Source organism: Trichinella spiralis (genome assembly GCF_000181795.1).
Source record: "Trichinella spiralis strain ISS 195 chromosome Unknown Scfld2, whole genome shotgun sequence".
NCBI classification, from domain to species: Eukaryota; Metazoa; Nematoda; class Enoplea; order Trichinellida; family Trichinellidae; genus Trichinella; species Trichinella spiralis.
Genome location: NW_003526941.1, coordinates 10,764,995 through 10,777,792, shown reverse-complemented (window position 1 = coordinate 10,777,792; position 12,798 = coordinate 10,764,995). Strand labels below are relative to the sequence as shown.

General features: G+C 32.8%; 1 protein-coding gene across 1 annotated transcript; it reads left to right on the top strand.

Annotated features, from left to right (window-relative positions):
• The first annotated feature begins 7,033 nt into the window (after positions 1 to 7,033).
• Positions 7,034 to 11,834, top strand: Tsp_07826 (high-affinity choline transporter 1). Its single transcript, XM_003381223.1, has 8 exons — positions 7,034 to 7,199; positions 7,284 to 7,391; positions 7,442 to 7,597; positions 7,675 to 7,823; positions 8,960 to 9,112; positions 9,210 to 9,339; positions 10,855 to 11,090; positions 11,151 to 11,834. The coding sequence occupies exons 1-8, from the start codon at positions 7,034 to 7,036 to the stop codon at positions 11,832 to 11,834; spliced, it is 1,782 nt and encodes a 593-aa protein (XP_003381271.1).
• Positions 11,835 to 12,798: the final 964 nt, after the last annotated feature.

Here is a 12,798-nt window from a genome sequence, read left to right as displayed (position 1 = left end):
GGATGTGTTACCATCCATGTCTATTACTGATTTTATACTGTCTGAGATATTTTTAAAAATCCAACCGGTAAAAAAAAGCAACGATTCTAACAGAAGAATTAAAACAACAAGATATATATATATGTATGCAATCAATCAGTCGATCAATCAATCAAGCTGATGATAATTTAAATAGCACTCTTAGCAGCAGCATGCGATGATCATATTTTTTTTATTCACCAATATTGAAATGAATTTATTTATTTGTAAATATTTTTTTCTGAATCAGCAAACCGATCATAATATTGGAAAAGTAATTTATTGCTTCACATAAATTCAATAAATTTATTGTATATTATAAATTAGAGTTTTTCATGCTTTAGCATGCATATCGCATATTGCATATTGGAGAGACGTCAAGCTGTTTGTTAACATTACTTTTTATTTTTCTGAATCAAACTGATTATACTTAAAATGGAAATCAAAGCAGTAGTGAATGGTCAATTTCCAATGTTATTGTACTAGCAGTAGTAATTGTTGTTGTTGTTGTTGTGTAATTGTAGTCTTTTCTCTTTATTAACTCCAAGCATTTTTTTGAACCGCTAACTTCATTCAACTATAAGTTAATGATATTTTTCACTGGGGAAAATGATCTAGTAATAAATTTGGAAAACTTCTGCTTAATCTTTGTGCTGTGCATTTTTTCTCTGTTGTTCAATGTTTCACAATTCTGTTGCACAAATGGATAGATCAATTTTTCAATCGTCATATTTTTTTTCTTTTGAATTTTCAAAAGAAACACAACACAACACCAACAACAAACGTTAAGCTTAGCTAACGTTGATGATAGATTTTTCTTGTTTGTTTATTTGTTTGCTTTCATAGCAAATATGCATGCAGAGCATGTTTTATTAATTATGAATGTTGTTTGTTGGATCGTTAAAAATTTTTGCAAATATAGTTTTTAAACGTGAAAATGCAAAAGAAGAAGAGGAGGAGGAGGAGGAGGAGGAGAGTTATGGCGGTTCAGCGGGGACCGGCGCGGGGGTGAAAGATGGTGCATCTCACGCTGAAACGATCCATTCAATTGACTACACGTCAAAGTGTCATCTGGACGGAATGGAAATTTCCGAAAAATCTCATATTTCCACTCAAATGCACTTCATTGATGCTCTCGGTGGAATCAACCTGAGAAATGAATATTCACCAACAACTTTATCAGTGGAATAAATTTTCCAGCTGCACTTATCCTGCGGATAAAAACCCATAATTGATGCATTTGGGTGAGAAAAAGAGTGGGGGAAAAAACGAAGAGGAACATGTTGTTGTTGTTGTACGAGGGATTTTTATTTGATTGATTTATTTTTACAATTCACGTGTAGAAGTAGTAGTTGTAGTAGTAGCAGTAGTAGTGATTCATGGCTTTCACCAAAAATTGCCATTCATTTTGCCTCAACGGCCAGACGGCTGGCCATAAAATAATATAAGTTACAGTTGCAAATTGTCAATTCGCGCGGGTAAATTTACTTGCTTAGCTGGGATTTCCGCTTTTGATTGTTGTGTGTCATTTATGTTTGTATTGGTGGAAATGAATTGTTGAAAATTGTAGCACTGGGAAGTGAGTTATCCCATTTTTCACAGAAGGTTGACTGTCATTTTTTTTTGCATTCTTTGCAACTGCTCAATTTGCCGTATATTTTTCTGTCAATTCTTCTTCTTTTGAATCTGGAAAATTATTTTAATCAACTTTTGCGTCAACATGTGCGTCATACTTGCAGGTGTTTAATGTTAATTTCTGTAAATTCAAAAGTCTATTTCTCAGTTCTACTTTGTTCATTCATTATTTCAATTTTCAAATGCTGCCATCTATTAATGATAAATTAGCTGCAAAAGAGAAAATGACTTTTTTGAATGAGATGAAATAATACATATAAATAAATATACGTATAATTCAATTATAAATTATATATATATATATAGTTTTTTTTCAAGTTGAGATTTGACTAGGGACGAGATTTTAGTTGGCGTTGTAAATCAAAGCAAAATTTCAGCAGCATATTTGTGCAATCTATATATGTATAGCAAGGATTTTTGAACTTTTTGAACTTTTTTTGTTTTGCTTCACTTTACCGGAATGCTTGTTGTTGTCGTAGAATTGATAAAAGTCAATAACTTTGGCGACGTGTTGTATGTTTATTGCTACTATTGATCATAGTGAACAACAATTAGCGCATAGAAGGAGAAGAAGAGGAATAAAAAAAAGGGTAAAGGGAACTTGGCGGAATGTCACATCTTCACTCATTTTCTGAGCAAATCATCTCATCTTTGCATTTTTTACAGTTTCATGATTTTGTTCGTTAATCAGAAATACGTCATCACTTCTTTTACTTTTCAGCGTTGAGCAAGCAATTAAGCGATGGCTTTGTTGTCCTTCTTTCCCCTCTCATTCTCTATCTATCTATTTATCTATGTGTTTTTTACGCTTGATCAACAAGAATCGTTTTTGCTCAGACGAGAGAAATTGCATACGTTACATACATACATATACACACGCACAATCGAGCAATTGGAAAATTTTTTCTTCACTCACGTAATCAGCAACATATTTCTTGCTGAAATATGACGAATCAAATGTAAATTCTCCCAGGCCTCTTTCTCTTGGTTCACCATCTTCATGCAGATTATTAAATTTTAATAATGATAAAAAAAGTTTCTTTCAAAAGAAAACTGAAAATGAAAAATTCATTCAACGCATGCAAAAAAAATTAAAATAACTAAATTGAAAAAAGTGCAAAAGGGGATTTTAATTTTTCCATGCTATGTTTGGTTGTGATTGTGTATGTCATGTCCAGATACAGAGGGACGGTGATTGCCGAAATCTGAGCTCAGCGGAAGGAATCGCTAGCCAATTCTCGCTTTAAAGAAGCTTGTTAGCCGGTTTTCAAGTCAGTGTTTGAACGACCAATTTCAATCAAAATCAGTCAATTTCTTCCAACTTCATTTCATCACACGTTTCTTCCATCAATTGTTGTTGCACAACTAACTAAAACTCACTAACTAACTAACCAACTAACCACCTCTACCACCCATTACCACAACTGCTACAATTACTACACTTATTTTTTTTCCTTTCCTCTCCTCTCCTCTCCTTGGCATTCATTTTTTTCTTTTCTTTTTTTTAAACGAAAAATTCCAAATCAATATATCTATCTATTTATTTATGTGTATATGGAAATTTTATAAGAAAAAAAAACGATAAACCACACATTTATCTGTTATATATTTTATTGACAGATTTCTTTTTTATTCATTTTTTTAATTTCATATTTGCAATTTATTCCATCAGCTTTTATCGATAATGATTTAAATGAGTTCTGCTCAACGCTTAAATAAATAGCATGAATAATTTGTTACGTACAGTGATTTTGAAGTTCATTTGAAGTATAAATTGATTTTTTTTATTCTTTAATAATTTTTAAACTTCATTTAACAAGTAACACCTGAGTTGACAGTTGCTTCAACACTATATCATCTGCATTTGCATTATTGGACATTGACAACGTTCACATTTTATGCTAGTCCGCTTGTGCGGATCACCAAGCAATTGTCTAGTAGTTAGTAGTTGCTTGTGCGGGGTGGATTCGTCATTTGCCACATTTGATTGGTTCAGTCCAGTCGGTCGTGAGCCGATAATTTAAAGGATGTGATTGGTCTGATTCGGCTGGTTCAAAGCCATGCTCCTCCGAGATGGCTGACCACGCCCGTTGCCAGGCGAACGTCGGAACACTTGGGAATTTTCCAATCAACCGTCATTCGATCAAACTCCAACAGCACACTGTTGATTATCATCTTCGCGAATCCTAACACTAACCGTTAACCGACTTTTTTGGTCCTGACCAAACACTTCTCCTACCGGTGAAGCTAATCTGTCCATATTTATCATCTTGCGATAAAACTTTGGCTTGGAAAATTCAAAAAATTCAAATATCGTACAATCTCCAGTTTAGTAAGTTTTGCACACGCACACACACACATACCACACACAGTTGTTCGTTCATATGTATTCCATTTCAAGCGTAATGATAATTTTCCATTAGAATGATATTAATCATTTACTATTTATTGTTGAAATAGATTATTATTAGAAATGAATTTCACTTTTAGAACCATTTGGTTAAATATAAATAAAATGGGAACTATTTTCATTTTACATTTCGATTTGGAACTTTTTGTATAATTCCACTCTTGTGCTCAACCACTGTAGACCACAAACAAGTACACATATGCATATATGGGTGGATTAAGGGTTTGAGAAAGTTTTTTCGATTGATTTACAAAGGTACACTGAGCATGAAAGCAATTATTTTCATACAAATTGAAATAATTGGAAAGTGGTCTTTCAAACTAATGAATGAACAATCTTTTTTTTCTCTACAAATTTCCGTTGATGTTCTTCTCTACTTGGATGTATAAACATGCGTTTTGCATATTTGTTGTGTACAGTTTGTGGGAATTATTTATTGATTGAAAACGATTATTATTTTTTGTTTTTTCATAATTTTGGATTGATTAGAATTTTTCGATTCAACTGAAGGAAATCTTTATTTTTTTCTTTGATGAGCTGTTTGTGGTGATTTCTTTTTAGAGAAGTAAGATGGGTTCTTTTTGAATAAGTGCGGCGATTGATTGCAATTTTGTCGGTTTTTCTCTTCTTTTCTAACTCCATTGTCGAAATTGTAAGCAAAATATGCATGGATATATTTAACATTGCCTTTTAACCTACTTTAAAATGTACTCAAATTCGAAGTTTATCATTTTTTTATATCATAATTTAAAAAATCTGTTCAAGTCGAACAACTGTTGTAGTAATAGTAAATAATGGTGACAGTGGGAACATTGGGAACTCTGTTTTGTTTGCGAGATGTGTAATGTTGCATGCGGTATTTTAGCCTTTATCAGGCGTCAGTATTTCACACTGAAATTGCATGTTAATTGGCAACTTTCAGTGGTTTCAAAATGCTCCATTAAAAATAATTTCTGATGGAAGATTTTCATTTCATTTACTTTAAATTTGCACTTTAAAACTGCATCAAAATAAATAAATATGAAAATAGAGGTGTTTTTCAAAATTCAGCGACTGTTTTCAGAAACTATAAAATAGCACATGCTTTATTATCATTATTCTCATCGTTATTATTTCAGTTTTATGAGCTTTTCTGGTGATGTATTTGCACAAGTTAGTTTTTGTTTCTTATTCTACTCTACTGTATACTGTTGTTCAACAGGTGTATACATAAAGATAAATTTATACTTTTTAGAAAGTTTTTAATGTGAAAGTTTAAAGTTAAAATTGTGTAAATAAATTATTTTTAAACATTTTTGTTATTTTTATTGGGACAGTATTTGAGGTTTCGTTGTTGTTGTTGTTGTTGTGCAATTTATTGTTTGAAATTGCAAAAATAAGTAAGTAGTCATGTATTTTTTTTGGTTAATTGATTGTGAGCTGCTGACAAGTTGGGGGATTTTGACTGCGATTGCTAAGCTTTGCGCACGACAAAGTTCAGAATTCACAACTGAAGAAGAAGATAAAGATATGCGTCTTTATTGAACGTTAATGTGAAAGCAAGAATTTTTGAAAATATTCAAAACATGCTATCAGGTAGTGTCGCTTCCGCCCAATCTTGTGAAGTTCTTATTGATCAATTAGCGATCGAAGGAAAAAAAATTGTTTTATAATTGTCATTTTTGTTGTTGTTGTTGTTGTTAGTGTTTTCATGGTATTTTTGCATTTTTACAGATGGGGAATGAAGCTATTTTTAAAATGACTAAAATGGTCATTAGCATTTCTAAGATTAGAAGACTGAACTTGGGCAAAAACGCTGAGGAAAAACCGATTGGCAAATAGTTCCGCTGAATATAAATTAGATCTGTCCAAATTGGCCTCACTTCATTCATAATTCACGTTCATTTTCTACATTCATTTATTTATTTATATTTGTACGTTGAAAAACAAATTTTCTTGTATTTCGTTCATTGATGCTTTGGTTGACCATATAATAATATTGTCTTAATTATTCAAGCAATTATTGTTATCATTACTGGTCAATTAACAACATGGTATAGGCAAAATGTAGTCAACAATTTTACTTTTTCCAAAGCACGGCAATTTATAACGATGAGCAAAAATTATGCATTTCTGATTGCTCGATCGACTTGTAAAATTTATAAAATATTTTGTTTTTCTTTCTGATTCAACTTTTTCAATAATTTGGTTTTCAAAGTTGTGAATGCAAATTGATGTTTGTTTTCCACAGAAATTCCAAGTGGAATTTGGAAGGTTTAATGTCTGATAAACAATTGCGTGCTTAAACAGTCAACCGAATTACACCATTTGAAAATCACTATATTTTGGCAATGTGAGATTTAATTTATTCATTTAAACAAAGCTGCTGATGTAATTTAGGATAATTAAAATTGAATTCGATATTTGCATTTTGAATTAAGATGTCAACATTCAAGTAGATTTTGTTTCTATATTAGATGTAGAGCTGAACTGACCGCTTTTACTTAGTTTAGTAAATAAATTGTACAAGTCTGCAGTACAAAAAGTATTTTGGTAATTTGATGCGGAAGCGGATTTTGAATAAACTAAACTATCTTGCGACTAGTATGCAATAGATGGATAGATAGATGTAAATGTAAAATTAAAAGTTATCAATCGATGACTTTGCTTGAGATCTGCCCAGTTGAGTTGATTTCGCTTCATGGCTCCAATGAGATCAAAATGCGTTGGACTTCTCTGAAAGGCGTGCTTCATTAAGGCGCATTCAAAGTTATTTCAGCGAATAGAAGACACTTTTCAGTTCACTCTACTCTAATTTTCCAACTTCTGCTATACTTACTTTAGCCATGTTAATTTTAGTAGAAGTGGAGTGAAAAAGTATCCATGTATTGAAGCTTCTACGATTCAAGTACAAGGCCAGCTTTGAGAATTATTACGCAATAATAAAACTTGCACATAAAGGAAAGCAGAAAAAAAGGCTTATATTAGAAAATGGCATTCAACGTAGTTGGACTTGTTGCACTGATTGTTTTCTACTTGATGATTCTGCTGGTAGGCCTGTGGGCTGCCAGGAAGACAAAAAGCACCGACGACAGTGAAGATGTGATGCTGGCCGGTCGAAACATCGGCCTCATAGTTGGCATATTCACTATGACAGGTTGAAAATTATGATTTGATTTTAAAAATAATCGAGTGCAATAATATTTTTTTTATTTTCTTCTTCTTCAACATTTTATTTCAGCTACTTGGGTTGGAGGTGGTTACATCAGTGGCACAGCAGAGATTATCTATGATTCCGGCTTGATCAATTGTCAGGCTCCTTTAGGCTATGCTGCCAGTTTATCTCTCGGTAAATTTATCCTTGTAAACTTCATGTAAACTTCAAAGCATAATTTTCAGGTGGTATTCTGTTTGCCGAAAAGATGCGCAATGAAGGTTACGTTACCATGCTTGATCCGTTTCAGCAAAAATTTGGTGAGCGTATGGTGGGCTTGCTGTTCATACCCGCCCTGTTGGGTGAAGTATTTTGGTCAGGTGCGACTTTATCAGCTTTAGGTAATTATCTTCAAGCATTGTTGGATCAATAAGAACCAGTGTGCAGAAGGAGATGTTATATTCTTTTAATTTTTAAGGTGCTTCTTTGACTGTCATTTTGAACATACCGAACAACATATCGGTGATTGTATCCGCCAGTATAGCGGTGTTTTACACTTTCTGTGGAGGTCTTTATTCGGTTGCGTACACCGACGTGGTTCAGCTTATATCTATATTCATTGGATTGGTAAGTTGATATATATATTTATATGAGCAATTGTTTAAATTGTTCAATTCAAATAGTGCATGTGTATGCTTTTTTTATCTGACGTGAATTGGCGTAGTCGACTGAAGAGATTTGAAATAGGAAATCTGTTGCTAATTTCAAAACGAGAGAAATATTTTAAAATAGACACATACACACACAAAGGTAGATTTAATATTAAAAGGGTCAGTGGAAATGTTGTTGAAGCGAAAATTTTAAATTAGCGATTGTCGTTTGCAATTTCATTCTTGAACAATGTTGATTGTTGTTTGTTGAAGAAAAGACAATCAGCTTTGGGAAGATGCCGACGCAGTTCCAATTAGAGCTGTGAAATTAGCTTGATTCATAAGCCGCTGCTGTGAACGGTTCCCTTGTCGGTTGGATGTTATCCTCCGGGTGCATCGATTAAAAGTTGCAAACTTTCTGCCAACTAACAAGCTGGCTAGTGCGTTCATCTGGGCTAGCTTGTTAGGCTTTCTCTCTCTCTCTCTCTATCTTGCCACAATTTTGTCCTCTAGTCGTGTGTGTCTAGAGCTTACTAGTCTCTCATGGTTGCACATCATTGTCATTGTTTGTGACAAAATCTAGGCAGTTGTAGAAGTAAACACTGAATATTACACGCACACACACACACATATATATATATATATATATATATATATATTAAAGGCAATTCTGTTTCATTTTTTATTCTGATTAATCTGCCGTTGAAGCATCTTTTTATAGTCTAATTTTTGTTTGGCATTCAATTTATTATCTCCGCTAAACAAGCAAGTGCAAAAGTAGGAAAGTAAAAAGCATAGATTTGAGTTGTAAAAATTAAGATGTGTTGTTTTGCTTTTTCACTGATCTGATTAATAACTCTTTATGGTATGTAATTCAATTCAGTTTAATCGAAATTTGAAAACAATCGAAAACTATGTTTAATTTTGTCCATTGTGCTAACTTGTCAAGCTTGTGCAGATGCAGTAAATGATTTCATTTGTAAATTTTCATTCACTTTCGTACAGTGAAAATTGAATTTCAAGATTTCTTGTGGGCATATTTAGTGAAGATACTCGAAGTTTTGAACATTTTTGCATTGCATTTTTATTGTAATGAGGTGAATTTGATTTTAGTGGATATGCATTCCACCGGCAATACTGCACGACGCTACACAAAGCATAACTTACACGGCGGGTGAATGGGTTGGCAGTATACCGGACGTTCGATCCTGGTTTCTGTGGATAGATTCTTTTCTTTTGCTGACATTAGGCGGCATCCCGTGGCAAGTAAGATTATAGACAATTTGTTGATCTATTTTTTTTGGTTTTTATTAAAATTTTTTTCTTAAACTCTGCATTATTAATTTTGCATTTTCAATTGCAGGCTTACTTTCAACGTGTGCTGTCGTCCAAGAGCGCTTGGCGTGCCAAAGTGCTTTCTTACGTCGCAGCTATTGGATGCTTCATCATGGCTATTCCGTCAATGATTATCGGTATGGTAGCCAAATCTACAAGTAAGTTGTGCATTTGCATTTCAACTCAATTGATCCACTCTATTCAAAATTTTCACTACTGTTAATTATTTTCGGTTTCATCTTTTTTCTTCATGCACACACTGTTAAGAGATTTTACAATTCCTTCAGATTTTGTCTGTGCTAAGAATATATCACGGAATCAATATTACATTTATAAACAACATTTGATCTTTAAAATGGAATTTCTCTTCTGATCACTAGGTCGGTCCACTTATTATTACATTAGATTAAACGTAAATTAACAGCACGCGCAGCTTGCATTCTGTTGGCAATGCAAGAATGGGATTAGACAAATAACTGAAAAGTTAATGTATAAAACAAAGCTGTTTACCTTATTAAAGTTAATTTGTAATTTATTTTAATAAGGCACTTATTTCAAACGCTGAAATTTACGTTTAATTTTTTGTAATATATTTAATATTTCAAACTTAATTTGTAAAAAACAACCGAGAAAAAGTTTGTAAGGGGTTTCTTCTTTTAATTATATGTATAAATAAATAAATATTTATTTATTTATTTATTTACTTCTACAAATTTTTTTTCAAATATTCAATTTTTATTTTCAATTGATTTTGCTTTTGCTTTATATTAATATATATTTATTTTCCATATATTAAATGCTAAATGTAAGAAGAGAGAACAGTATGATTTGGAAAAACAGTTCGCATAAGGTGACAAATTAAACAGTCAATGACAATTATTTGAAAATTCAAAAATGACCTTGACTTTTGAAATTCAGTCAAAATATAAACTATCGGACAGAAAACCCCATAACAAAAACATTGACTTAGACAAAACACGCCTCTGCACATGCAATTTGAAATTTTTTTGAAAATTTGAGATTTGAAAATTCAAATATGGCCTACATAAATGCAACTCATCGCAAAAAGCTTTTCACCAATATATAAGCATGATAAACTGGGCGTTTTTACAAACAAAATTAAGCAGACAAAATATTTTAATTTACCTAATGTCTCTGATGATGAAAATTTTGAAAATATAAAGTTATAATAAGGTTAAATAATTACGTTTATGAAAAACGGTATTTTGCATAATAAAAACACTGATTGCTTAGAGATATTCGACCTGTTCTGTGTTCACAGTGAAATTCAATGCCAAACACAAGTGCAAATTGAAAAATTGACCATATTCTACAGTTATAGCTTTATATTATTAAGGGTTATTTTTTGCATCTGGCAGCATGGAAAGCAACATATTAATAATGATCTAGTCAATTAATTGGACAGAATAAATGGCAATTTCAAGCAGTTAGATAAACGATAAAAGAAAGGTTGATAGAGTTGATGAGCTTGTTCTGATTCTACAGTAAGAATTGTTAACAAAGATTGTTCAAAAATTGTCATCAAAACATGAAAATGAAAATCATAGTAAAGATTATTGTTTTTTTCCATAATAGTGGGATGTGAAATCCTATTTAATTTGTCATAAGTTGTTTTTTGTTGTCAGTTTTTCCTCAAAATTTTTCTTTTGTAGACTGGACCATGACTGATTGGGAACCGTACGAAAATGGCACAAAGTATGAAAATATACCGTATGAATTTCAGAAGTTGACTCTGCCTCTAGTGTTGGATTATTTGAATCCATCTTGGGCTACTTTTATCGGTTTGGGTGCGGTTTCTGCAGCGACAATGTCTTCCGCAGATTCGTCAATATTATCCGCTGCATCAATGTTTGCCAGAAATATCTGGAAGCTTGCCATTCGACCGCACGTATGATTTTTCCTTATTCCATTCTTTCACTTGTTGCACGGAGATGTTTGTCAATTTAAGGCTTCAGAAAAGGAAATAATATGGGTTATGAAAATCAGCATAGTACTGGTTGGCGCTATGGCAATGGTTATGGCATTGTCGGTGGATACAATTTATGGTTTGTGGTTTTTGTGCTCCGATTTAGTTTATGTAATTCTTTTCCCGCAACTGTTGTGCGTGGTGTACATGAAAAAGGCGAATACTTATGGCGCACTGAGCGGCTATATTGTCGGCTTGTTTTTCCGAGTGTCAGGCGGAGAGACATTGCTGGGCTTTCCAGCGCTGATCCAGTATCCATGGTACGACCCAGTAACGGAAACCCAGTATTTTCCCTTCAAGACCATGTCAATGCTTTTATCGTTGCTGTTTATTGTCGGCGTATCTTATGGGAGTGATTATATTTTCAAGAATGGAATCCTGGCACCAGAATACGACGTGTTCATGTGCGTGGTCAACATTCCAGTGGAACGCATCATTTTGAAAGATCCATCATTAGCCGCTAGTATGGATATGCTCGAGTCGACCAAAGTTCATTGGAACAAAGACGGTCTCAATGCAGAACTGTTGAACGTTGTCCACAATGAAGGATTCTCGAACGCGTCGAGCGCAGTCGCGACACCAGCGCGTGATGTACGCGTTGAAGAAAGTTTGCCGTTGAGCACAAGACCTGATACAAAGATCAACTACGAAACTATAACCAACTAGTTAATATGTAGATTTTGTTCAGAAAAGCTTTATAATCTGCGAACGAAAACAAACAGTCACTGTCACATTAGTCAGCGACTTGAGGAGCATCATTGTATAAATAAAAAAAATAAATAAATCGACGCACTCAATTAATTATTTAATATTTAATTAAGCTATTTTTCAAAAATAAAATTGTGCAAAAATAATTGATCATCAAAAAAATACAGTAATATACAGTAATGGATTGATTGCCAAATCATCGATAAGAAGGTTACAAAGTAACAGACCAATCAGAGAAAAGCAAATGTTGTACACGTGGTTAATAATAAATAGTTCATTTCAGTGGTGTTCGATTAACGGTAACGGTGCGTAGCTAACGTGCAAGTGAAAAAACTGTATTCAGGTAAAAATTTAATTTTAAAACTTATCTCCTCATGTTTTTTTGCAAGAACCCAAGTAAATTTAAGTCTTCATGTAGGTAGGTTTGTTTCATTTAAATATTCACATAAATTGAAAAACAAGACAAAATTCTCAATTATGTAAATATATATAGTTCAACCGGGAGTGGTTTCAAAAAAACTGATATTTCAATTTGTTATGAAACTCAAGCGTCTAGATACAACTGAATGAACTGTACACTATTTTCAATTTTTCAATTTCCACTTGAGTATGGCGTTGAATTTCATTTTGAACACTGCTACTACAATTCGAATTGCGATTAGTGTTATCTATTATTCAAATAAGGAAAATATTGTTTTTCATTTAATTTATTTAACTTTATTATTACATTATATTACTTTTCAAATTTTACATCATCAGAAGAAAGATTAGGTAAATTAAATTTTCTGTTTGGTTAATTTTGTTGGTCAACTCGCGCAGCTTAGGGTGCTTATATTCTGGTGAAAAGCGTTATGTGATGAGTTCCATTTATGTAGGCCATTTTTGAATTTTCAAATCTCAAATACAGAAATGCGATGGCGTG